This window comes from Neolamprologus multifasciatus, chromosome 7 (assembly GCF_963576455.1).
Source record: "Neolamprologus multifasciatus chromosome 7, fNeoMul1.2, whole genome shotgun sequence".
NCBI lineage: Eukaryota > Metazoa > Chordata > Actinopteri > Cichliformes > Cichlidae > Neolamprologus > Neolamprologus multifasciatus.
The window spans coordinates 22481242-22507138 of NC_140445.1; the positions used below are offsets into that span (position 1 = coordinate 22481242).

Genomic DNA, 25897 nt, shown 5'->3' on the forward strand with positions numbered 1-25897 from the left:
GAAAGAAAACCTGTTTCAGGCTAATTTATGTGAGGTTGTAGGCTCACGGCCATAAGCGGTATAAAGACGTTTTATGCTATGATGAGGGCACAACTTGAGCTCTGCGCCACCTACTGGCTGAGATGCGTATGAGCGCCAAGCTGATGACGTGGATCGCTCAGTTGACCACCAGAGCAGCAGGATGGCCGACCAGAGTAGGCAAATAAAACTCGCTGCAGCTAAGAAAAAGGTAAAGTATTTTACAATCAACGCAGTTACATATCGCGGAAAGTGTAGTTCCCACTTTGTGTACACAAGTCTGTGTTAACTCTGTTTTCTTGTCTTTTCGTTATGTATATTTTTTACGGGGCAAGGGTGTTGTCATTACACGTCGCCCGAGTACTGCACTGTCGCTTGTCCGACCTCCTCCACTCCTCTCGCGGCTCTGTTGCGTAGGAGAGACCGATGTTTTATCGGGGCCTCTGGTGATAGCATTAACTTTCCCAGATTATGTAGACTATTTTTAGTTAGTAGAGACACGCATAGTATCCCACGCTGTTTATTTACTCGCAGATTAACTTGCACCACTTGCTCGGCCGCTTTACTTGACTTTCCAGCTGACATTTAAATGTAGTTAAAGCCTAACGTGCTAACCCTGGCAAGTTAACGTTAGCAAGCTAGCTAACTAGCTGATGAATATATGGCTACGTGTGAGTCTAAGGAATGTCGCACAGCAGCCAGCTTTTTATGTTATCTGCAGAATTTAATTTAATAAGAAAATGTCTAACAAACGATAGTTTTAAAACAAAGCACTCATTGAGCTTGTAAGCTACCCCTGCAGCACAGTTAGCTGGATGGACTGACAGGGGTGTTTTGACAGCTGACACCCCTCTTCCCTGTCCTGCTGTGTGCTTTGGCTTGGTGTCTTTTTCGGCTAGTCAGAAAGATGGCCTTATCAGATTCGAGAAGTCACTCCTCAGCATTTCTTGCTGGCCCACAAGCTTCACGAATAAGTGGTCACGGTGACATGTCATTTTGCTGCTATTTAGCTTTACTGTTAAAAACAACAACAACCAGCAGTTCCCGTTAGACAGCTGTTAGAGCCCGCATAGAGCCTTCTGGCATGCTTTAACCGTCATATGCATATCATACGCAGGTTATCATTGTTTATTCAACTTACTAACTTCATCCGTCTGAAGCCGGATCTTTCTGCTAGCTGGTGCATTGTTTTGGAATAGGAGCACTAAATTCGTATTTTATTGCCTCATTCATTCAGCTTGATACGACGCTCGAGGTGTTGAGTGTAATTTGTTTGAATTAATATGTATAGTTGGGGACAGTTGGAGAGTCCTGGTATTATCTGTGTAAGACGTGACAAAATAAACATATATTAGTAGACATTGTTCATCTGCACACGTTTATGGGTTTCTTCTCCATTTCCTACTCAGCTGAAGGAATTTCAACAGAAGAGCTCCCCTGCTAGTGTAGGAGGAGAAAAAGGAGGTGGAGCCAAGAAGAAGAGAAAGGTGAAGGGCTCCAGCCAACTTGATGCACCTTCACCAGACCGAAACTCTCCAGACAATGTAAGCGTAACAGTTTGCTTTATTGTTGTTGTTGTCGTTGTCGTTGTCCTCTTTTTGTGCTTGATAGATGGTCATATGATGCTTTGTTCTTTGAAGCTGAAGGATGTTGTATTTGTGTGTTTGGCTGAAGAGCATATATTGCTTTTTGCCAATTATCAGATCGGGAGGCTGATTTTCCATCTAGTTGGCATTTGCTTTACTTACACCGGTCAAATACACACACAGGGTAAGCAGAGTAGAAGTATTTAGACCTTTTTGCAGCGCTGATGACAGACATGTTTACCTAAGAAGAGTGTTGCACATAAGACAGTGTTTTTTAAGCCCCTGACCACAACTTTGGCTTTTACATATAGCAATATGTAGCATAAGGTAAGAATTTCAAGAACTAATATATAATTTCATGAGAAAGTATAAAGTAGTCCTTGTTCTGCTGCACAGGTGAGCAGCATTCCAGCTAGAACCTGGAGCAATCTGAGCATGATGAACTGGCTGACTACTATCACCAGCTGCAGTCCAAGCTGCTGTTGTAGCCAGTTTGGCTAGATTGGCAGCTGAATATATTCTGTTATTTGTCTCAAAACACTTACTATTTCCAATATCTTCAATACCACAATATATATGCTGATTTTTAATAACTTATCCAAAAAAGCAATGGTGTAGCAACTTGCGTGCATATCACAAACCCACTGTCCTCTACCCCTGTCAGTTTACACTTTATGTCATCTGATTGCTGAATGATAGCATTCAGGCTCACCAGCTTCTTGTTATAGAGCATTTAATAGGAATAATCATAAAATTACACTGATTAAAAAATGATAGGTTTTCAAGTCTCCTCTCCCGAGAATCCCTCTGTGAATATCAGCCAGTTCTCTACTCTATGCTGCTGCTTTAAGTTTATCCTGTGCTTCAGTAGCACTCTTTATAGCTGATAAATAATAATTAATTCCTGATCTTCAAAGCGGTGACTCATTATTCAGCTGGTCATCTATCAGTCCATTTATTTCTTCTGTATATCTGAAGTTGAGCTGAGGTGGCTGCTGGGTATTCAAATTTCCTGTTTCCCTGGGATTTTTTTTTTCTGATTTTCATTACTCACTTGTTTTTCACCATATTTGTACTTGTTTGAGTAAAAAACATAATTAATGTGCTAACAAGACCATTGCTTTAATATTTGTTCTGGTGATTTTAAAAAAGTACTGGCACAAATTGTGTTCAGCAAGTAACACAATCACATTCTTTGAGCTCACTTGACGGTCTACCAAGTTTTGGATTTTTTTAAGAACATTCTTTTGGTATTTAATGTCATTTTGATTACTAATGTGAAACACTGCTGTGGCCTGTTTTCAAAGCTCTCTAATCAAATTAAAAGTACCCATGAGAATATAGTAGTACAGTAGTAGTAATATAATAGTGTAGTACTTTCAGACAGCAGTTGCGCATGTGACGAGAGTCTGCTCAACGACATTTGACCTGCATTTGGATACATTCGTGAGACAGCTGTCACCCTGCTTCTCGCTATTAGCAGAAACTCCAGTCTGCAGCATGCTTTCATACACTTCACATATAAAACTGAGAGTTGCACTCAATACATTCAGTTGTTACCAGACAAAAGTTGCGTTTTGCTTTTGCCTTTCTATCCAAAAGCATGTTTCCTGTCTTGGCTGCCCTCACATGCAACTTTTCCATCTCTGTTACACCCTCTCTTTTTTTTTTCACCAGCCAATCAGCTAAATCTTAAACTTCGTTATCAGTGCAGTTATTGCAGTCAGACTATTTCATTCTGCTACTAATACGTTTGAAAAAAATAAATGCTGTGCTTTCCCCAAGCTGTTATTGTAATTGTTATTTAGTTTAAATTACTTTTTTTTTCTTGTTAGTTGTTGTGGTTTTTAATAGAATAAAGTCTGTACAAGTCCAGTCCACATTTACTGCCCTCTTGCATACTTCTAGACCTCCTCCTTGTAGAAATGGCTTCCCTGTGCTTGTTTGTTTACCACTCTGTTACTTTCTGAAATTTTTCTCTCCCTTTTCCAATCTCTTTCTCCTCCTTTTCCTGTAGTTTGACAGTTTTCTAAAAGCACTTAGTCAAAGCAATGGAATAGTCCTCCCTCATTATGGCAACTGTCAGGTGAGCTTCTGTCCCTGGCTTTTCTTTCTTTGTTTCCTCCTGATTGTTTTTAATCGTTCTCTGCACCCCTCTGTTGTTGATGTTTGGTGTTTAATATTTTACCCTGCTTCTCTATTCTTACCTTCCTTCTACTGCAATGTTTTCTTTATGTCATGTTGAGCTGGAAGCATGAAAAATAATTGTCTATAAATTCCTGCCTGTTATTGGTTTTAAATATATATCAGTTTATCACAGCATTATTGGTCATCTTTAAATAATATTGCATTGCTTTGAATAAATAGTTTCCAGATTCTTGCTAGTTGCACGTTTCTGATGTCAATATCCATGTGTCATCCTGGTGTGTGTGTGTCTCTTTATGTGGCAGATTATTGCTTGCACTGGATCAAAGCCACTGAAAACTGAAGCTTTATTTTGCCAAAACTGCATATAGTGTTAATATAGAATAGACATGCTGCAGATATTTCAGAGAGTCTACCATGGGTGGGATCAGTGGCAATGGGGCACCAGTAGAGGAACTTCATTTTCAGTGGGACATCTTAATTACTGCTAGAAAGGTGTTTCTATTCATTTTTTACAGTCTAATTTCTTCTTGTCAGCTTCTGTACTCATCTAGATGTAGAAATGATGAAGTTAACAGTAAAAGTTTGAATAGAACACTAGTCTGGTGATTTTTGTGCGCGTGTTGTGGTCTCTTTGCTGCTACTTCTCTACGTTTAAACTAGTGTGTGCATTTTTGTGTATGTGTCGCCTCAGACCTTCGCTGACGTGGCGGCCGTGAGGTCTTCAGCTCAGCTGCTGGAGGAGTCAAACAGCGAGCCTGATTACATCTCACCTTTGTCTAACCCCGCTAGCGCTAACACTGCTACTAACTCTGAGTCTGTCGATCACAACACTGACCTCCAGGTGTGTCTCTCCTATGTTTCTCTTTCCTTCTCAGTCTTGAAAAATATATTTTGTCCTGTCATTGTTGCACCACACTGGCCATAAAACTGCATTGTCATTCTAACCATCAGTGTGAACAGTTCCTTTTTCATTTGCTGCATTTGTATTAATTTATACATGTTATAATAGGAACAACAGTTTCAGCACAGGCCATTTATGTGACTTTTACTATTACACATATTCCTCTCTTTATCAAATGTGCTTACTGTCTCCCTTTTATCTATATTTGTCGCTTATGCTCTCTGTTTTCTGCTTTCAATTTTTGTCTCCCTGCAGGATTACCCTGATACCAACGGCAACGAGAATTCAATGGAGGAAAATAGGTGGGTTCTGTCATAGAATCGTGATTATATATCATGTATCGGTAATTAAAGAGAAGGGTATTGAAGGGGGACTGTTCTGAACTATGACATGTTTACAGTTTGGAGACAATAGATTATTTTCAAGGGCAGGCACTTGCTGTAACATCCATGTTCTGAAAGCTTGGTATCCCACACATCATTACATAAAATATATGTGTGTTTTGAACTCATGGATTATTGTAATATATGTATCTTACAGAATGAATACAGCAAGCAACACTTTTTCCAGTAGACCTTTTTCTAATGTAGCCGTGTGCTATCTTATAAAGTGAAATGGTTCATGTAAGCTACTGAGTGTTTGTTGATGTGTGTGTCCATGTCATCCTGCAGACCGCTGTCTTCCACAGAGAGCCTGCGACAGCTCTCGCAGCAACTGAACGGCCTGGTCTCTGAGGTATACACACTTCTTTCATACAGAGTTCGGCTTTTAACAATAACACACCACCACTACCACCACTGATGTGGCGTTTTAATCAGGAAGCGTTGCGTCTATTCTGGGTAGGAATGCACTAAAAGCATTTTCAGTTTCGCCAGTCATTCCCAGTGGTCTGAAGCACACTGACAGCATCAATTGGTGCACTAAAATAGTTTGATAGATCTTCTTTTAACTTTAATTTTGTTAGGTCAAACCACAAACATTGCTTTTTCTCAGGTTTCTAAGACCATTTCCAGTGAATTCTTGTCATGTTATTACTAAAGTGCTGTTTCCCCACATTGTGGTGAAGTAGATGTCCTACTGTGGATGACGAATCAGTTTTTTATCTGCAGTTCATCCACTATATTAAACACGTTTAAAGTTTCTCCTATGAATGGCAACAGAAACGGTGACACAGATTCCCTGACAATGCTTATTTACCTTAAAACATCTGATATTTTCTGTGTGGGAAGCACATTAATGTCTCCCTCGATGTGTCTTTTAGTCATCTGCTGCATATGTGAATGGAGATGGCGCACCTCCTCTGAGTGAGCGAGAACTGGAGGTAAGAAGAAGAAACTTTTTTTTGTTGAGTTTTTGACATTTCAAGCCTGAATTACAAGTCACTTAACTCATACAGTAGTATCCAAAAGCCATGCAAGTGGAACAAATGAGTTTCCAAGATTAATGAAGGTATTCTAATATTACCCCCCCCCCCCCCCCCCATTTGTTTATATAACTGGTAAGTCATCTTTATGGTGAGGAGTATAATAGCAGTTCAGATATCCAGCAATATTGTTGCAGAGACTTTGTATGAAGGAGCAGGTCTTACAAATGACACTTTAATAGGTTTGTATGAATGCTCCTCTCCTTCTCAACTGGCTCCATTTATCAGTTTAATAGCCATCACATGTTTTATTTAATTATTTGATCCACTTCTCATTATTAGTAGAACATATGCACTACATGTCATGGTGCTATTTTTGCCTCCATGTTAATAATTCACATTTAAATTTTCTCCTCCTCCCCCCATGTCTTCTTTGTTTGACTTTTGCCACTGCACTTTATTCCTCTCTTTTGTTTTCTTTTTTTTTTTTTTTTCCTTTTCCCTTTTCTTACCCGGATGCATGTGTGCACGTGATAGAGTCGAAGCCAGGAGCTGGCAGCCGCCCTGGAATCCAGCAACCTAACAAACTCTCAGCTCACTACCAAGCTAGACCAGCTGGTAAGAAGCTGTGTGTATGCATAATCATGTGCACATCTTTGTGTGATTGCAGTAACACTCGTCTCCCTCTGCCCCTAATCACTCTTATCAGTGCATGCATTTTAATGCATTCTTCATGTCATCTTGAGTAACCATAACCTTTAAAAAGAATTATGGTTGGCATGGTTTTAGTGGTATTTATTTTTTGTTTGTTTGTTTTGTTTTTGTTAGCTTAACTAAAATTTCTTCAGAGAATTAACAACGGCAGCATGATTGATCCTTTCTGTGCACCTTTTGACCAGAGCAGTCATAACCTGATAGTAGATGCAGGATTGTATGGCATTTTGAGTTTAGCAATCTAACCAGAGCTCCAAGCTTTAAAACCACATGAAAGATTAACAAAACATTAATAACAGAATAGGTTTACTATTTTAGTGCTCGGTGCTATTATTGTCCTGTCTGGCATGAACATGAGGTCGGTGCCAGAATTTTGGTTATGTTTTATAGGCTAACACTGTGTAGCACTGCTGTAATGATTAAAAGTGTGTATATAAAAGACTTTTCCCCAACTTAAATATATATCCTGTTGGTCTGGCAGACACAGCAATCTCAGGAGCTTACAGATCAGCTACAAAAGGTATTTTTGTTCTCCTCTTTTCATACTCTCTTTTTACCTTCTATTTGTATCTGTGTAATTCTTTATTTTCTTTGTTATTGTAATGTTTTGCTCTTTGTTATTAATCAACTTTATTCTTTTCTTCCTTCAGGAGCGAAAAGAATTTGAACAGAGATTTTCAAAAGAGCAGGGCGCCATGCGGGAGCAATTACAGGTACATTCACTTACCCAAATGCATAAATTTAATTTGTCCTATGGAGCAACTTTATTTGTCACTTAATAGTGTCATTGTATTACAGTGTGATGTGGCAGTGCATAATGTCAGAGTGCACTGAGTTGCACTTGTATAAAATGTTATCCAACAACATACACTGCCCTTTTTAACACTTCCTATATTGTTAACTAACTCTGACAAGAGTAAATAATCTACTGTGTGTAATTACTCTAAGAAATTAGAATTTTCTGTATGTTTCATTAATCAGGTCTTGTTAGTGAAGTCAGCTGACTTTATCTAGTCATATATGAAGAATGGTGCTCTTTGTTCGTATGTCCTCTTCCAAGGTTCATATCCAGACCATTGGCATACTAGTAGCTGAGAAATCGGAGCTACAAACAGCACTACAATACACACAACAGGCGGCACGGCAGAAAGCAGGTGTGTGTGTGTTTGGGGGGAGGGGATTTTATTTTTTTAAATAATAAACTTGGCAATGGCTTATCGCTGCAGCAGTTAACGGTGTGTATGTGTGTGCCTCTTTCTCCTTGTATGTGTGTGTGCATGCATGTTAAGCTGAGGCAGAGGAGCTGAATAACCGTCTGCAATCAACAAAGCAGAGAGTGTCAGAACTTGAAAGAACTCTCTCTTCTGTCTCATTGCAGCAGAAACAGTTTGAAAAGGTAACAGCCAATCCAGCAATCACTTGCATATGAGTAATGCAAATGCAAATAAATTAACTTGTAAGAAGGCAGTGTTACCTAATTTAACTGATCGCACAAATTGTCTGTGCGGTTGTTTTTAATAGGTTTCTATGATGTTTTTGTCTTGCTGAGTCTTTATTTTTTTATTTTTTGTCCTCAGCACAACAAAGAGCTTGAAAAGGAAAGAGACAATCTGAGATTGGAGGTGTTTAGACTAAAGTAAGTCATTTTATCCTGACTTGCCTGAGGACATTTTTTTATATGGTCTTTGTATTTTGAATGCTTTGATTCTTTGTAATGGAAGAGTTGGCTTGAACAGGTTTCCCAAGTCTTGTCTGGATATGGCGAGTTTAAAATGAACACTGAATTTGTTTGTTCACAGCAATTTGAGTGAGGAGTCGAAGCAGCAGAGCTCGGAGCTGTCAGAGCAGATAAAACTGAGTACACAAGAAAACGCCGCAATGAAGTTCGAGGTAGAAGATCTTCGCAAGAGGCTCGAGATAACTGACCTCATGTTACAGCAGGTGTGTTGAATTCCAGGAAAACACCGTTCATTCACATATGAATTCATCTTTCTCCTTCCACATGCTGGAAGTAGTGGAACAACTCCAGAGTCAATGTCTAGGAGGCCAGTGTTTGAATATTGGATGGCCGACAGTAATTCTAGTTTTCCTACTAATCTTCCAGTGCTCAAGTCAGTCAGATCCTACCAGTGCCAGCCAACAGGTTCAGTTACTGCTGGAAGAGAAGCAGCAGCTGGAGGCGCACAGTCACCAGGTTTACATGGACCTTTGTCTTATCATTGGCTTCTGTGTTTGACTGCTGTCTGTGTTAATATTAAATATCTTTTGTACATATTCCATTACTGATTAAGTAATATAGAAAAGTTAAAAAAAGAAGACTTAATTATATTTTTTTTATTTACATTTGTGATGATGTAGCTTGTGGAGTCCATTGCCCAGCTGAAGACAGAGAGGGATTGTTATGCAGTGCAGATCCAGGAAGAAGGTCGTGTGTGGAAGGACAAAACTGAACAACTGCTAACACAGGTACAGTAACATCAGCATGGCTTATGGTTTCACTATAGCTTTGAGTAAAGAGCGAAAATGGTAGTGCTGCTTCTTTTTTGTGTGTGTGTGGGGTTTTTTTGTTTGTTTGTTTGTTTGTTTGTTTGTTGGTTGGTTGGTTGGTTGTTGTTTTTTTTAATTTATCTGTGTGTGTCAAGGTTTCTCTAGTGGCAGAAGAGAGGGATAGAAACATCAACCGGGTGCAAGAACTGGAGGCCAGCATTGCAGAGTTAAGAAATGCTGCAGGTGAATAGTGCACACAACCCTCATCTAGTGCCTCTTCCTTTTCCTCATTAGTTTTCATCTCTTCTTAATGTGGCAAAGATCAAGAAACACAAAAGTCAGAAGGAGAGCAGATGGGGCTGCAGTAAGTGATCTGCAGTTTCAGGATTAACATTAGCCCCATTGCGTGTTTATTGTCAGGTCTTCCTGCTTATAACCTTGTAAAATATTATTTTAATGTTTAGTTTAGCATATATGTTAAAAGCATATCAATTATAGCATTCAAAATACTGGCCATATGTGACACAGCTGCAGTATTTGTGTTTAGTAGAATTAGAAATCTTGATAAATGGTGTTTTTTCTCTTCTAGCGTTATTATCCCAGGAGAGAGAAGCTCAGCATGGCACAGAGCCTCAGTCCTCAGGACCATCAGAAAATGAGGTGGCTTTGCAGGAGGCCGTTAATGCCCTACAACAAGAGAAAGATGCCATTACGTCACAGTATCAGGCACAGGTGTGCTTCACATTGTTTTCTCCAAACCCATTTTAATGGGTTAATGTGACTCATATATAGTTTCATATACACTTAAAAGAAGCACATATTGATTTTTCCCTTTCTGGATGTTTCAGAGAGTTGGTGCTTTCATTGCACCTCTTACATTTGAAGTGTGTTAATCATCCTCTGTAATACTTCCACAGCTGAGGGACAACGAGCAGCTGAGCCGTATGTGTGCAGAGCAGGAGTCGCGTCTGGGGGAGCTGGAGCGTCAGGTGGAGAGCCAAACCCAGGAGGCTGAGGACCGCCGACGCATGTTAGAGGATGTTCAGTCAGACAAGGCCACTATTAGCCGTGCTCTCACCCAGAACCGAACACTGAAGGACCAGCTGGCTGAGCTACAGAACGGTTTTGTCAAACTGGTGAGGCTGAAAATCTTACTATCTGTTTAATTTTAGATGACACCCTTAGTTATAACTGCCTTATTTTTGCACCACAGTGCTCAGAATTCTACTTTTTCTGCTGGTCTTTAATTTCATAATTTCCTTTTTTCTCATTGAATTGATGCTCTCATAATCTGTTTTGGGGTTTTTTTTTGTTTGTTTGTTTGAAACACAGCTGTGTTTTGTTAAGTATCTGATTGACCTCAGTGGTGCTTGACACGTCTGTCTTTAAACCGAAATTCCTGTTACTCCTTCATTCTAACAGACGAATGAGAACATGGAGTTGACTACAGCCATCCAATCAGAACAACATGTGAAAAAGGAGCTTGCACGCAGAATGGGTGAATTGCAAGAGGAGTTGCACAACGTCAAGGAGCAGGTGAGGTCACGCACAGCACTCCCCTAATGCAAACACAGATGAAAAGTCAGCTGAATATGCACTCACTTGCTGTTTGTCTTCATGCTTTGTCCTCTTCTATTTTCTTGCCTCCAGCTTGAGCTGAAATGTACAGAAGCTCAGGGTCTGATGGAGCAGAGGGATCAGGTAGCGGCACATCTCCAGCAGTACTGTGCTGGCTACCAGGCCCTGGTCTCAGAGAGGGAACAACTTCACCAACAGTATCTGCAGCAGAGTCAGCTAATGGACCGACTACAGCACGATGAAAGCAATGGCCGTGCACAGCTGGAGATGAGTCACAATCAGCTTAAACAAGCCCATGTATGTATATAAGACCTTTTTAATATATACATCTGTGACCAGTCTGTGTAGATGGTGTTGTGATTCTAGAATTCAGTACAATAATACATTACAATATAGAACATAAAGTATGTTCATATTCATCCTGTCAGATGAACTGCTGTGGTAAATCTGTCAGGCCTGATAGTTCTGAGGGGGATTAGTGCAGCTTTGAGCTGTACTAATGATTATTGGGACACTTTACAGCAGTTCGCTTGGCCATCGTGTTTAATGCTTCAGGGTGTTGCTCCTTCTCGGGTTTCCTAACTTAATGGATTCAGCACTTAAGTTAGGCCCATTCTGTTGCCTCTGTACATGCCATTAGAGAGAAGGTGGAGTGGAAAGGCAGAGCTGGTATTAGTGTTTTTATACTGCAGAAAACACGTATTGAAATGATTTCAGATTAAGGTATTTTTATGGATAGAAAAATTGATAATTTTGACATGACTGTTTTAATATGATCTAATCTATACTGGCCGTCTTCAAGGAAAACTGTAGTCTGCGGTTTTTATTGTATATTAATAGTTTTTCCTTAACACCCTCAAAAACACACTCTAATTGTTTTCCGTTACTGTTTCTTCCTGCAGGAGCATCTGGAACAGTTAGTCAGAGACAATGAGCAGCTGAAAGCTGAGGTGAAAGAGCTGCTCAACAGCTCTGCTCTTATGACATCACCCAGAGACCAAGGTAAACTCTCTGTTACTGACATGTTTGCACTTTCTGCCTCGTTTTTCCTTTGAGAGATTTCCTGCAATTTAAAAATAATTATCTCTAAAGTTATAATAGTATAGTGGCTTTATCCTGTGTCTTTTTAAATAACAGTGTCACAATTTCTTGATTTGAAGCAGATAATATGTTGTTAGGGCAGAAACTGCAGTTTAAGGCTAATCTGTTCAAAATGAAGAAGTGCAGTTTTTTTTGTGTACTAGCAACAAAAACGGAAAGCATTAAGTGCTGCTGCACCATGTGTTTTATTAGTGTGATAGGTTTTTAAGGAATTAAAAAACAGTTGTACATGTCATTTTAGGAGATGGAGTGGAAAGCCAGTCCCTGCAAGAAAGTCCAACAAAGTCTTCCCCCATAGTTATTCCAGAGGATTTTGAGAGCCAGAAAGAGATGGTAAAGAGATGTTTCCAGCTCATGCAAATGTTCTGTTTTTCTTTCGTTTACAGTCTTTTTATTTTTTTTAATATTACATCTTAGTCTAAAGTTCATATTTTTATGTCCAGTGCCATTCTATAGTGAATTATATGGTTTAATTTTATGGCATGAAACAAAAGTATGACCTTACCCTCATTTCTATTTCGTGTTGCCTTGCAGGAGGATTTTATTCATGGAGCTCTGGCTCAGCTGGAGGCAGAGAGGGACGAGGCCAGAAGGCAACTGGAGGAGGAGCGCAGGCTTCACATAGCAGCCCGGCACCAGGCCAGCGTCACCCTCAGTCTGGAGCAGCAGCGCCACAGCCAAACACCTGTTAATGACCACGAGCACGGTCACAGTCACGGTCAACACAGTCACTGTGAACACAGCCATGAGCATTCAGGTCAGAAGCATTTGTGTTTGTGCAATTTTGCAGATCTTTCTACAACTAAAAGACTTAAATTCTCTGGAGAGTAACAAGTGTGTGTGCCAGTTTACTCTTTTACTTTTGTTTATTTTCGTGCCATGTAAACAATTTTTTCCCCCTTTCTGTTATTGCTTGAACAGAAGGAGGAGTGCCGGTGGAAGTTCATCAGGCCCTGCAAGCTGCAATGGAGAAGCTGCAGCAGCGTTTCACATCCCTAATGCAAGAGAAAGCAGACCTGAAGGAGAGGGTGGAGGAACTGGAGCACCGCTGCATCCAGCTGTCTGGAGAGACTGACACTATAGGTGAGTGTTTTATAGGTTGTTGTTCTTAGTCCTGTTTCATATGTAATCATTTGGTCCTCTTATTCATTTCTGTTATGTATATTTTTCCAGGCGAGTATATCGCTCTGTACCAGAGTCAGCGGGCTATTATGAAACAGAAGCATCAAGAGAAAGAGCAATACATCAGCATGTTGGCCCAAGACAAAGAGGAGATGAAGGTACTGATGTCTTTTAATGCAGAAGGAATGTCACAGTAATAACTTTTATGCAATATTAATGAAAACAAAAGACATGACATGACGAAATATGCAGGTGCCTAAGTTTTTGAAGATTATTTGCACAGACAAAAGTCTTTCTTCCTAAGAACCCTTTTCTCTCTCACATCTTAAAGTTTCACCGGGTCATCACTAAAAAGGTGTGCCATACTTAACATGATTGTTGTCCTTTGTGTCCACTATTTATCCCTTCTGCCCGATAGGCAAAGCTGGCTGAGCTGCAGGATCTTGTGATGAGGCTGGTAGCTGAGAGGAATGACTGGTACAACCGCTACACTGGAGCTGTAGCCGGCATGGGCACAGTAAACCCTGACCTGCTTCCTGTTGGACAGGAACACACTCACCCAGACCACCAAGCACACACGCACACAGAGCTTGATGCGGCCACTGGAGCAGGTAAGATAAACCAGTTATGCTAATCATGATTGTTTTACAGCAGGTGGATTTTAAAGACCAAATATAAACATACCCACACTTCCACACAACCCCAGAGGTGAGTTTGATCCTGTCTATTGTGTTGGGATATTTGTGTGTACAGTGAAGCTTATTTTAAACTCATAGTCCTGGAAGACTTTATCCACTGATGTGCGAGTCTGAAAGGCAGAAAGAGTGGTCCTTTAGCGCTTCAACTGTTCTGCCTCTTTTTTCAAAATATATTTTAATTCATATTTCCAATAACATCACTGTTCTGTACCTTTTTTTTCCTCTGCTGCATAAGCAATGGAAGACATCCCTCTGTCAGAACCTGCCGCCGGTCTGGAAGCTTCCTCATCCCAGATGCTGTTGACTGGATCTGGCCAATCTGACTCCAAGCCCCTGGTGCCTAAAGAGGACGCCACAGCCCAGCAAATCATGCAGCTGCTTCAGGAGATCCAGAACCCTCAAGGAGCTCAAAGATCACCCCCTTTTCTGGGAGAAAACCCCTGCATCCCCTTCTTTTACCGGCCTGACGAACAGGACGAAGTAAAGATCCTGGTGGTGTGAGATGTGGGTGTGACTGCGTGGGTGTATGTGTGTGTAAACATGAGAAATGTTGGACTTGTGTTGAAGTGTGGGAAATATTAAATCCTACAGTTTACCACGTCTGTAGCTTACTGATGATCTTCTCAAACACTTCATAATATTGGAAACCTTACGTGACTGGTCGAAGATGCACGAATGTCTTTGACCCAGTTACATTAAAACACCCGCCCACGTTCCGCGTGTCAGCACTACTGTGTGTGAGGCTTAATTGAGAGGATTTTGTATTTGCTGTTTGTTTTTATGTTCTTGTTTGTCCCTGATGCTTTTCCCAGCGAGGAAGTGGTCAGTATTCCTAAATGCAATCTGATTTTTTTTCCACCTCAGTTTTGAATTCCCATCTCACACATATGTGCAATAAATGGGGCCGTATATCCTGTCCCCTCGCTGATAGAGTACTGAAAGAGCTGTCAAGTATTAACAGCCTGTTTGTGTGCAACTTTATTCAAGTGCAAATGTCAGTTTAAATCCACTGTACACATGCCAAAAAACGAAACAAAAAGAGAGAGAGAGAGAGAGAGAGCATCACGTTTGAATGTAATAACCTCAATATTAACCTGTATGTGTGTTTAATGTGAAGTGAGGAGAGGGGATGCAGAAAGAGCATATCAGGTTGGGTAACTAATGAGTGTGGAGTGAGATGTAAGGTGAAGTTAAGTGAGTGAAAGGGGTTTAGTGCACATAAAAGCTTTTAAACTGTAGGTGGTGTTCAGTTTTGAAGTCACGAGCTCGCTACGTTACATAATTCAGGAAGATGGATGTTGCTGATTGGTACTGTTCTTTTTCCTCCAGACACTGAAAATAAGTCATGTTTGTACATTGTAAAATGTTAGTATTTGTGATTTTTTTTTTCTTCTTCTTATGTTTTGTCCTGTTAGACTGAAAAGGAATCACCTTTATAGGGTATAGGGCATAGATGAAGTTTAGAGACCCGTGAAGTTAAGCAGTTACTCAGTTATAAAGGCAGTGAAGTCATCTTCTCCTAACTGTCGTGTGGATAAAGTAAATGTAAACATAAATATTAGTGGTTGGGGTGCTGTGCTGCTGCTGACTGCTTTTCACATTTGCAGTTATTGCAATTTTTGGGGAAGTTGCTTATAGTTTAATGTCTATACCTGCAGCTACACATCATCTTTTTTCCTCAAATCAGGTAATCTGGTGCTCTGGGGTATTTGGCTGACCTCATCACAGACTCGGTCACTCATGTCTCATTTCATCTTATCCCTAACCACGCCTTTGCTGTCTCGGGGTCTTTAAGTTTCCAAACAAATCGACACTAAAAACCTGTTCTTCTCTGTTACATTTACGTGTAGTTCTACATATCAATGACGAATTGATGCACATCTTTAACAACTGGACTGTGTGAGCATGCGTATGTGGAGGCTGTACGTGTGAAATCCAAACTGTTTTCCTCCTCAGCCAAAATTGCGTCTGTTGTGCTTTGTTTGGTTTGTTTTGGGTTTTTTTTTTTTTTGTGGGGGTTGATTTTTTTTTTTTTTTTTTTTGTAGAGTTCTATCAGATTATATAAGTATGATTGCACTAAAACTGTACATAGCTTCTTGTTTATCCCACCTCTGCTCCAGCTGCTGGTCGGACAGATGTGTTTCTAACATGGCTTCTTTGAAGAGAGAGGATCCTATGAAGCTTCATGCCACACGCTGAGGATTCTGCTAAATTGAGTGTTGATGGAGGTGTGATGAGACACAGTCTAGCCAGATTAAACGAATGAGATAGTAAATTATTTCTGCAGGTAAGGGACCATTTAGATTTTGAGAAAAGAAATTCCTCTTTTTAAAAATTAGTAATAAAATAGGACTGATTTGTTATAGCTGGTAGTTGTATTGGCTACAAAACACTTGAATAAATCTCCTTTGGGCATTAAAAGTCAAGACATCGGGGAAAACTCCCAACATCAGGGCTGAAATTCAAGTTTCTCTGTCTAGCTTTAAGAGAAATTGGAGACTATATTGATTGAATTGTGAAATTGCATCCCTTTATAATTAATAATTCAAATTACCACAGCTGATTTTTTTCCCTTTCTTTCACTTAGACCAAATTTAGGCAACTTCTGTTTTTTGTGTGTCTTTTTTACTTTTAATGTGCAAGATAAGGGGTCACTACAAGGTCATATCCAAAAAATGAATTCATTGAGACTACTTTTGCAAAAGTTTTTACGCATACATGTTTGTCTCTGAATTTTGAGATTTTCTTTCTTGTGCTTTAAAGGGCATGTTCATTAAATTATTAGTCGCGCACTTGATTTATTGGGCAGAAAGCAGTTTGGTATTTTAGGTATATTATACAACATCAGATGGGACTGTGTTGTAGTTGTATGTACTCAGTGTTGGTTTCTTTACAGAGAAAGTAAACAGCACCTTCTCTAAACCTCTGCACTTTGCCATAAAAAGGTGTTTTTGAGTAAAATTACTCCATCATTCTTCCCTGCTTCTTAGCAATCAGTCCCTTTTTTTTCTTTTCTTTTCTTCTTTTTCTTTTTGCTTTTAGCAAAGGGTAAGACAAAGAGATAAATCTACATCAGGTGTTTGGGGATTTTCTGGGGCTTGTAAAATAATAACAGCTGTGTGGATTTCTGAGGTTTTCTAATTCCCTTTCAAATGCGTGATTGAAACATGGCAATGAGGAAGACTTTCTTGTCTCTACTGTATAAGAGGTGGTGTATATACTGTACCTGTGTAACATATTGTATATTCATTATGCCTGGTGTATGGGGGGGGAAGCTGCTCTGCAGTATTTACTGGCAGCTTGTATTGTATGCGTGCTAGTCCAGAGTCGGGGGTTTGGGGGTCACTGACTGGCTGTGATTCAGTACAAAGATTGACAAAGAGAAAATATTTTATTTATTTGAAAAATAAGTTAGCATCTCAACTAATCACTTTTAATGTAAATTTGAAGTGACTGTAGGATGAAAATGAAGGATCGTTGAGAGAACTGATTTGTATGAGTGCTGCTTCTGACAGAATCTTTCTGATTTTTTTTCCCTTGAGTAATATTTCTCCCCTTCTCCTGAATAAAGCTGATTGAAAAACGGTTTGTCTTGATTTCTTTTTTAAAAGAAAACTCAACTTACAGAAACTACAACCTGCTGCCATCATAATAGGATAAGTATCATCATCACTAATAACAGCTACTGTCTCTCTGTGCCTTTATGATTCTGTTGAGCTTTCAACCACAATACCAGGACCCTATCGGTGAAACCGCTAAATTGGCTTCTTATGGAAGTTTGTTTCTGCCACTGGAAAAAATGTCATATTTTGAAATTTCGACAGCATGAAAATCGATGTCAGACAAAGTTAATTGAATGTACTTGAGGCTGACACGTACATCTAGAAGCATATATGATATCTCTAACCTATAATAAATGCTTTTACTAATGAAGTAATGATTAATACGTGAATGTCTGCAGCCTGACTCAGTCTTAATGGATGTCTGAGCCTGGCTGGTGGAGGGTTCAGCTTCTATGGAAAGACTGCTGTTTAGATGAACAGAGCTGCAGTAGGGTGGGAACTAAACACACGACTATACACTTCATAAAAATATTCTCATTTGGATTCTTTCCTTCTTTCGATCTCTAAAAGGTTAGAAATGAAGAAGGAACTGATCTTATGTGAGGTCCTGGATTGTGTCTGGATGGAGGCTGCAGGCTACACTATAGTGACGCCTGGTGGTGGTGCTTGAGTTGGACATATAGACACAATTAATAACAGGCACTGAAAACAGCAGTTGCGACGGGATGGGGAATATCCCCTGAGCAACTATTGCTTATGTCTCCTTCCTCTGCTTCTTTTACTGTAATAGATGCTTGACGTCTGAGCATTGAGTAGATAACCACTTTATTTATGAAATTCTGATCTGGTTTAACCAAAATAAGAGACAACAACGATTGCACATCTTACTGGTGTTTTTTTTTCGGCTAAAATATCATTTCACATGAAACTCACACTGATGTCATCAAGCTCATCCTGCGCTTCACAAAGAATCTGTCCCTCACTCACTTTTATCTCCTCTCTTTTCCCTGATCTCCTGATCAGAGCAGATGGTTGTCCCTCCCTGCTGGAGGTTTCTTCCTGTCAAAAGGGAGTTCTTTCTTCCCACTGTTTCCAAGTTCTCACTCATCAGGGACTATCTGATTCTCTACATGGGGTTATTATATAAAGCATCTTATAAGAACTGTGGCTGTGAACTGGCATTATACACATCCATCAGCTCTCTTAACTGCTTATCTATTTCAGTGCTGGATCCTATCCTAGTTGATTTTACTGTTTCTTGAAATAAACACATTCTATAAAATAAATAAATAAATGCAAACTGATCAAAAGAATGTGATGATTTCAAACGGGTAAAAAGACCCAAATGCAGACTTCAGAGTTGAAAGACATTTTATTAACCAGCCTTACAGTTTTGTACCAATTTAACTGCAAAGCTGGAGGAGTGGGTAGGCAGGTTACAAAGTTAAAAGTCCAAATCCCATTTGGTCCAAAAGAAGGAGTTCCAGACAGGTTACAGGCATCAAAATAGCACAACAAGAAATTTTCCTATTCAACTAAATAAACTTCTTAAACCAAAAACAAGGCTGTAAGGAGGCTGAATGGTGGGCTTTTCATTTGCTTCCACGGTTAGTGGTATCCCAGAGCCTCCTTTTCTTTTAGATGAATAAGGAAAATCCTTGAGAGTGAAGATGAGTATGAGATACACACAAAGAAACTGAACCCTAATTTAAGGAGTAGAATGTCTTTAAGTACTGTGCTAGACGAGAAGGTGAAGACAAGCCCATGCAGCACATGACCCATGATGGGAGGAACACCAGGCTGCAGACTGATGACAGAAGAGCATGACGGGTCCTTCACACATACCTCTATGTTTCTGTGTCACAGCAGGCTTTGATCAGGCCATTGCCCCTCAGTCTCCAGAGTTTGCATCCTCCAGATGCCTCTGGTTTGACCACATCTTCAGCATCCCTCTGTACGCAACCTTCACGCCCCTTTTAAAATGGACTATATTTTATACGGCATCACTTGAAGCAGGAACTTTTCCACTTAACTGCAACCTATTTGTGAAAGCCCATATGTGACGATTGGTTTATGTGTGTGTGTTTTTATTTTATTTACAGTGTGTCTGAAATTTTTGTCATGCTGAAAAATGAAGCCTTTGCTAATCAGATGCTTTTCATGCATGCTGGAGCAAAATCTGACAACACTTTTCCCTGTTAATTTTATACGTTTAGACTAGATTCACAACGCAGCTGGCTGAAATGCAGCCCCAAATCATGACAGAGCTTCCACCATGTTTTACAGATGACCATAGACACCCACTGTTGTACCCTTTTCCATATGTATTGATGATTTCAACCAAAAACTTCATATTTAGATTCATGACTCCATTAGACCTGTTAACCCTGATTTTCAGTCCATTTCTTGTGTAATTTGGAATCCCTCAGCTTTTTCTCCCTGCCTCCCTTCCTTAAGGATGGCTTCTAGACAGCCACCTTTCCACTGAGACCATTTCTGATGAGGCTTCAGTGAACAGAAATTGGTTTAACTGAAGGGCCATAGGCATCTCTCAGGTCTTTGCTAGATTTGTTTTCTGGTTTCTTAAGGACATGAGTTTCAAATACTGTTCATCTTCTGTAGGTAGTTTGTAAACTTGCGACACTTTTTGTTTCATTTGTCCTGTTTCCTCAGATGAAATATGCCAAGTTTTCAGCTAACACATGTAAAGATATTATTTTACGCCCATTGAACTGTGTTATCTTTGGAATTTTTTGTAGATTAACCTAAAGAAATTGAAACAAATTATGTGTTTTTGTGCCAAGTACCAAAAGATAGAAAAAGAGGGAAAAATAAGAAATTATGAAAGACCTTTGGAACAGTCTGTAGAAGTGACACTTGGTTATTTGTTTGAAAGGTCTGAAAAGGCTTTTGAAGATGTATGTGTAAATGATGGGGTTGAGTAAGGGGTTGGAATAATCCAGCCAGGTTTTTGAATATGCCTGTAAGGACTTTGGTCTTATTTTACTTTGTGTCCACATTCGTCTGGTGGTTTCATTATTAGCTGCTATGGAGTTCCCGTATAGTTGTGTTACCACCAGTATGTACCAGCATTTTAAAAAAAGGACACAAAAACATACTTCCCTGATTACACACTGAAGTTTTTAATGTCTTGACAGAGCACAGCAGTCCTGCAGGTTAAAGTCACCTTTCCATCCACATCAGTCTAAACAAGACGCAGGACCTGATCGCTGCAGGACTTTCACACATTCAGCCCGCCCCTCGCTGCTATTCTACACACAGAAGGACAAGAAAAGCAAAAGCCCTCTGCTGCAAGCCAAAGTATTCAACAGCCTGCAGTTGCCCATATACATCATTGTATTATATATTTTTTTGTAGTTTTTAAAACATTACTTCCTTATACATATACTCATTTTGTCATAATTTAAATATTCAGCGGTTTCATACACTAAATTTCCTAGATAGTGAAAGTTCAATAAGATGCATCACACATATACAGAATAACACAATAAGATATGTCCATAATAAACTATTTACCATTAAATAAGAAGAAGAATATGCTTAGTTGTGTTTACTTTGCAGTCGTGGAGTACCAGATGCACAAGGAATGAATAGTAGATTATTGTTTGTGGCTGGTGGGATGTTTTTTGCTTGGGTTCAAAAATACAATACACCACATCACGCTGACAGTGGAGGTCAGTGGTAGAAAAGGTGGTGGGTTTGCACGGGTCACAGGTTCTCACACGTGTAAAATGACAGGGTGAAAGAGAAGGAGCTTTTTCATTTAATGCCAGTTTTATGCATAGACTGTGGCTGTTTTTGAGTGTTCTCACTCACCCCCGTGACCGCTGGAAAAAAGACAAAACCAAACAAAAAAAATGGGAAAAGGGGGGAAGAGAGAAGAAATTGCAAATCATCAACTGACTTAAAATTCTGAATGTTTTCACATGGCAAGTATTCCTGTTTTCCCCGTCTGAATAAAAAGGATATGTAAAGAGCTATCTAGCTAACAGTCACAGAGCTTCAACCCAGGCCAAAGACTCCCTTCCTCTCAGGCTGGAGTCTTGCGTGTCCTGCAGTTGTCTGAAGCTGCACATTTGCTTAAAGATAATGCAGTAACAACATTTGTGTGAAGCAGAGAGCAAGAAAGACACGGGAGAGGCATCTTTTTTTTTTTCCTTTTACGTCAGTTGTTGCATAGGTCGTGTGGAAGCACAGACAACAGCAGTTTTAAATCGCAGGTGGATTTAACAGTGACACTGAGGGCCTTCCTGAGGCTAAAACGGGCAGTTCCTCCCGTCCTTCAAGGCTGAAATGAAGAGGAGGAGGAAAAATGGACGAAGAGCAGCAGCGTCTATCTGAGGGTGAAGAATTTGCAGGCGATCCTTTACTTCTGTTATTCATTCAAGCCTTCCTCTCCTCGTGTGAGTGAGTGAGTGATGGGTGGATGGATAAATGCAAGATGAGCGTAAGAAGGAGAAGAGGTAACAGGGAGAATGTTTCCTTCTAAGAGTCGAATGGTGGCAGGGGGCTCTCGGGACGAGAGGGCCCGCCCTTGTTTGACCGGCTGTTTAGGTGATGGGAAAGAAGAGAGAAAATAAAAAGACGATCTTATTTGCCAGGATGAAGAGATTAAAGATAACAAGAGAAAGCCTAAAATCGTAATGGTGAGGAGGCACCAGAGAAATGATGATGTTCACCTCCAGGGTGAGGGGGATATTATTGCTTTGCCACAGTTAGTAATGTGTAGCCACGGGTTATTCCGGCATAGGAATTATGTAATTAAGATGTGGTCATGAGATATCATCTGGTAAGATTACATTTTTGAATAATGAATTGCCTGACAACCAGATGAATATTAAAAATCATCAAGGAAATAAAATCCAGCTCTTCTTTTAAACTATGCATGATGGTTAACAGATGACAGATTACCCACACCGAGGCCAAACATTAACAACTAGTGGCTGTTTAGTTAGCAATAATATTTTACAGCCACGTGAGAAACAGGTCAACTTTTACAACAATGCTAATGGTAATGAAAACCATGATTTGCAGGGTGTGAGACAGACCTCCTCTTTCACGGTTTGTTCTTTATAGTTTAGCTCACAAGCGGACTTGATTAAAGTCAGTCGCCTTCACACACAAATATGGAAAACTGCCATAACACATTAACTCAAAATCTGAATAGTGCAGTGAGAAGACACCAGAGTTACAAAAAAGTCCAGCTTGCATCACCTCCCTTATGAAATACTTTATCCATCGTCACTTCTGCTGATTGAAACATTTTCTGCCTCTTACTTTAACTCCGAGGCTGAAATGCTGCAAAGCATTTATCCCTAAAAAAAATTTTTTTTAAGGGAAATTCCTTAAAAAAGGAAGAAAATAAATAAACATGAAATAAAAGAACAATTGATGAATGAGAGAATAATAAGAGAGAATACTTATTAGAAATACTCAGGCATAGCTTCATGCTAAATGTCTACCCTTTTAGTTTAAAAGCAGGAAAAATGTTTCCGTGTTTAAGTGTTTGCACGTGTTTACTAGACTGTATACTGCGTGCGTACACACGCTAACTGATTTGCTTCATCAGTCTTTACATAGTTTGAGTTCTCAGGGTGCAGCATGTTTGTAAGTCATGCAAGTGTGATTCAAGTATTCTGCGTCACTGTATGAGGGAGAGAGGTGGAGAAGAGGAGGAGGGAAAGAAGAGGAAGCGAGGGAGAAGCAGGAGCTGGGAACCAGCGCAGGTCAGACGAGGCAGAAAACGACAGGAGGGTGGCGCTGTTGTCTGTGGCCTCTCATCCAGGGGAGGATTAAACGGAGGAGGAGGGGAAGGACGGAGGAGCCAGGGAGTCTAGTGGGTTGGAGATGGCGGAGGTCTCCGACTGCCGTGGACACACAAGCACAAAGGAGAGACTGGATTAGTGCCGTTGCTCCCTGTTGACACGTTTACAGCCCCCATGTGTACATTCATGCACAAACACACAGAAATACTGTATCTTCAAGTAACACATGGAGGCAGTCCAAAAATACAACCAACGTGACAAAGATTTGAAGCTCAGTTAAGTGAAGGCGGTGTTCCTGCACATCCAGCTGCTGTTTATCTACAGTAACGTGCAGTTTGTTCAGTTGTAGTTCTGCTACAGGAGAGCAAATCCACTGATAGGCATTAAAGTTTTAAGCAGCAGTTGTTGCTGATTGAAGGGAAGATTAAACTGATTGTCAAACAGCCTCTGAAACAGAAGTTGACTTGTACAAATGCAAAGTGTTTGCTTGAAGGTAAACATATATGAATGTGTGACATTTTAGAAATGCAGATATACTCTCTTATTCCCAGTTAGGGCAAACCATCCTTTATTCACTCCATAATTTAGTCTAACATCTTTGCACTCTGTACCATTGCACATATGATATACATGTTGGTATTGCCTGTTTGTCGATTCTCTTAAGTACGATGCTATGCCTGGCCAGTGAGTGTTACCAAGACATTCACAAGGTTTGCAGATTTTGCCAAATACGATGAAAATTATAACAAAGACAATGGCAGATATGGCTCAAAAGAAATATATGCCCATTTACAGTTACATTCAAACTACAACTCAAAAACTGTTAACAGACAGTACAGCAGCCGAAACAAAAGTAAAATAATGGAGAATATAGGAGTATATATTGCACTGTATAGCATCCATCGCCTGAGACCATGAGAACGAACTTTGGCTTCCTTTTATTCCTCTTTTCTTAGCGAGAAACTTGGAAACATTGTGTTCAAATACAATTTATCTGGCCACCTCCCAGCCCTGCATTATGACTGCATCCCACTTTGTACCACACACAAACTCAGAGCTTAAATCATCTCAAACTGGTTTCCTAACGTGACAATAGGAAACTACTGTACTCAAATAACCTCAACAGTCACAGTCTAGTGTCTGATCTTTTTGCAAAGCTAGCTGGGATTGCTGATGGCAGCTTATACAACTTATTCTCCAAAAAGGTTTTTTTTAAATCTCATTATCATTTATAAATGAAGATATGGCTTGTACTTACCAAGTGCTCTTAAAGGTAATACATTTGTTAGTTAAACTATAGAGTATTTACTTAAAAAATAAATCACCAGTAGTGCTACTCCACATTAACTAAATCCTGCAAAGAAAAGTGATTTTGGTAAACAGAGCACCGTGTCACTAAAAGAAAGCATCAGACACATTGATATAAGCAGGTATGGGAGGGATTTTGTGGCATACACACATATACAACACAGCACCAACATTAGTTAGGTCCCGGACATCTGAGCGAGTCTTCTTGGCCTACACCGGGGTGTCCAACTCCAGGCCTCAAGGTTTTAGATATCACCCTGGGTGAACACACTTGAATCAAATGATTCGTTCATTACCAGGCCTCTGGAGAACTTCAAGACATGCTGAGGAGGTAATCGAGCCATTTAAATCACCTGTGTTGGATAAAGGATACATCTAAAGCCTGCAGGACACCGGCTCTCAAGGCCTGGCGTTGGACACCCCTGTCCTACACTGACAAAATGTCCTCTTTTGGTGCTCTTTACAGACAGAATAACATCAGACTGAGCTTGAATTGAGCTCAAGCCACTGATGCAAACGTGCAAACACACACTCTGCGCCGGGTGTGTGTTTGCTCATGCAGCCCTCTGAGAAAACAGTGGTGAGAAAAAGAAAATGTCATGCAGTGAAAGGGATGGTTTCTGTGAGAAAGGGAAAGAAGGAAAGTCGTTGTGATGATGATGATCATGGTTGCAGACAGTACCCAACGTACCAGTAATGTTAGTCCTCACTGGTCAGTGATAGTGATTCTGTAGAAGGAACCATAGCAGTGTGTGGGACAGAGGTGTGGCGGGGGACGGAGGGGTGAAGAAGAGGAGACAGAAGAGAGAAAAGGAGCGCAAACAGTTACAGCGCAGGAAATTACCAACATCGCATGTGCGAAGCTCTCACTCATGGCAGCTCACAATACAGAAAAACTGGATTGGAAGATGAGAAATGGGCACTTAAAACAGATTAGTTTTAGTGAGGATATTAAAAAGCTGTCATTTTACAGTGAGAGCTTCGCTCAGCCACGTTAGCGTCCTCTACAGTAAAACAGGTGAGCTACTGACAGTTAGCCCCAGGTTAAAGAGGTTAGCTAGCTCACAAACACAGGAAAGTGGGGGTGGGGGTGGGGGGGATTTTAAATGCATACAATTAATGAATACCAGAAAGGAAGCCCCTCCACATTCCCATCTCCCCTTCATTCATCAGATCACGTTTTAATTCAAAGGAATCCAGACGACCTTGCTTTTAGCAATAGATTATTTAACAGGTGATGCCTGACAACGTGCCGAAAGTTTGGTGATGGCTGAAAGATACTAGCAAGGTGAAAGAAATTAGTGAGATGTTGTAGTTGTAGTGCCTATTTGGGGATAACTAGCAATCTACCAGCCTATTAATCTATCCTCTATCAAAACCAGTGCTTTCTACTGTCCTTTACCTCCTTTATCCCCTCATCCGGGTGTCTTCACATCCCCCTTGTTAACAGAGAGTATCCACACTTCAGCTTTGGTGACGTCACATTATCTTAAACTGTAGTTTGGATGTCAGTGTCCTTGTAC

General features: G+C 40.2%; 2 protein-coding genes across 25 annotated transcripts in view; one reads left to right on the forward strand and one right to left on the reverse strand.

Moving 5' to 3' along the window:
* The first annotated feature begins 100 nt into the window (after positions 1–100).
* On the forward strand, positions 101–17302 carry golga2 (golgin A2). Of its 5 annotated transcripts, XM_085164507.1 has the most exons (28): positions 101–229; positions 1428–1562; positions 3622–3690; positions 4444–4593; positions 4909–4955; positions 5325–5388; positions 5915–5974; positions 6554–6634; positions 7212–7250; positions 7381–7443; positions 7791–7884; positions 8020–8126; positions 8308–8366; positions 8530–8671; positions 8835–8924; positions 9089–9196; positions 9373–9460; positions 9807–9949; positions 10135–10353; positions 10640–10753; positions 10868–11092; positions 11698–11797; positions 12138–12229; positions 12431–12653; positions 12818–12979; positions 13070–13176; positions 13437–13629; positions 13952–17302. In XM_085164507.1, the coding sequence occupies exons 1-28, from the start codon at positions 182–184 to the stop codon at positions 14215–14217; spliced, it is 3288 nt and encodes a 1095-aa protein (XP_085020633.1). In that variant the 5' UTR covers positions 101–181; the 3' UTR covers positions 14218–17302. The 5 variants fall into 5 exon arrangements, with proteins under 5 accessions (XP_085020633.1, XP_085020635.1, XP_085020636.1 ...); XM_085164509.1 differs by lacking the exon at positions 6554–6634; XM_085164510.1 differs by lacking the exon at positions 4444–4593.
* dnm1a (dynamin 1a) overlaps positions 15735–25897 on the reverse strand; it is a 56448-nt gene continuing 46285 nt past the window's right edge. For 6 of the 20 annotated variants that reach the window (XM_085164520.1, XM_085164516.1, XM_085164527.1 and 3 more), the window contains one exon: positions 15735–21847. In XM_085164520.1, the coding sequence (XP_085020646.1) occupies positions 21787–21847 (61 nt within the window). In that variant the 3' untranslated portion in view covers positions 15735–21786. Of the gene's footprint in view, positions 25814–25897 lie in introns of all 20 variants that reach the window. The other 14 variants (XM_085164533.1, XM_085164522.1, XM_085164531.1 and 11 more) reach the window with 10 other exon arrangements.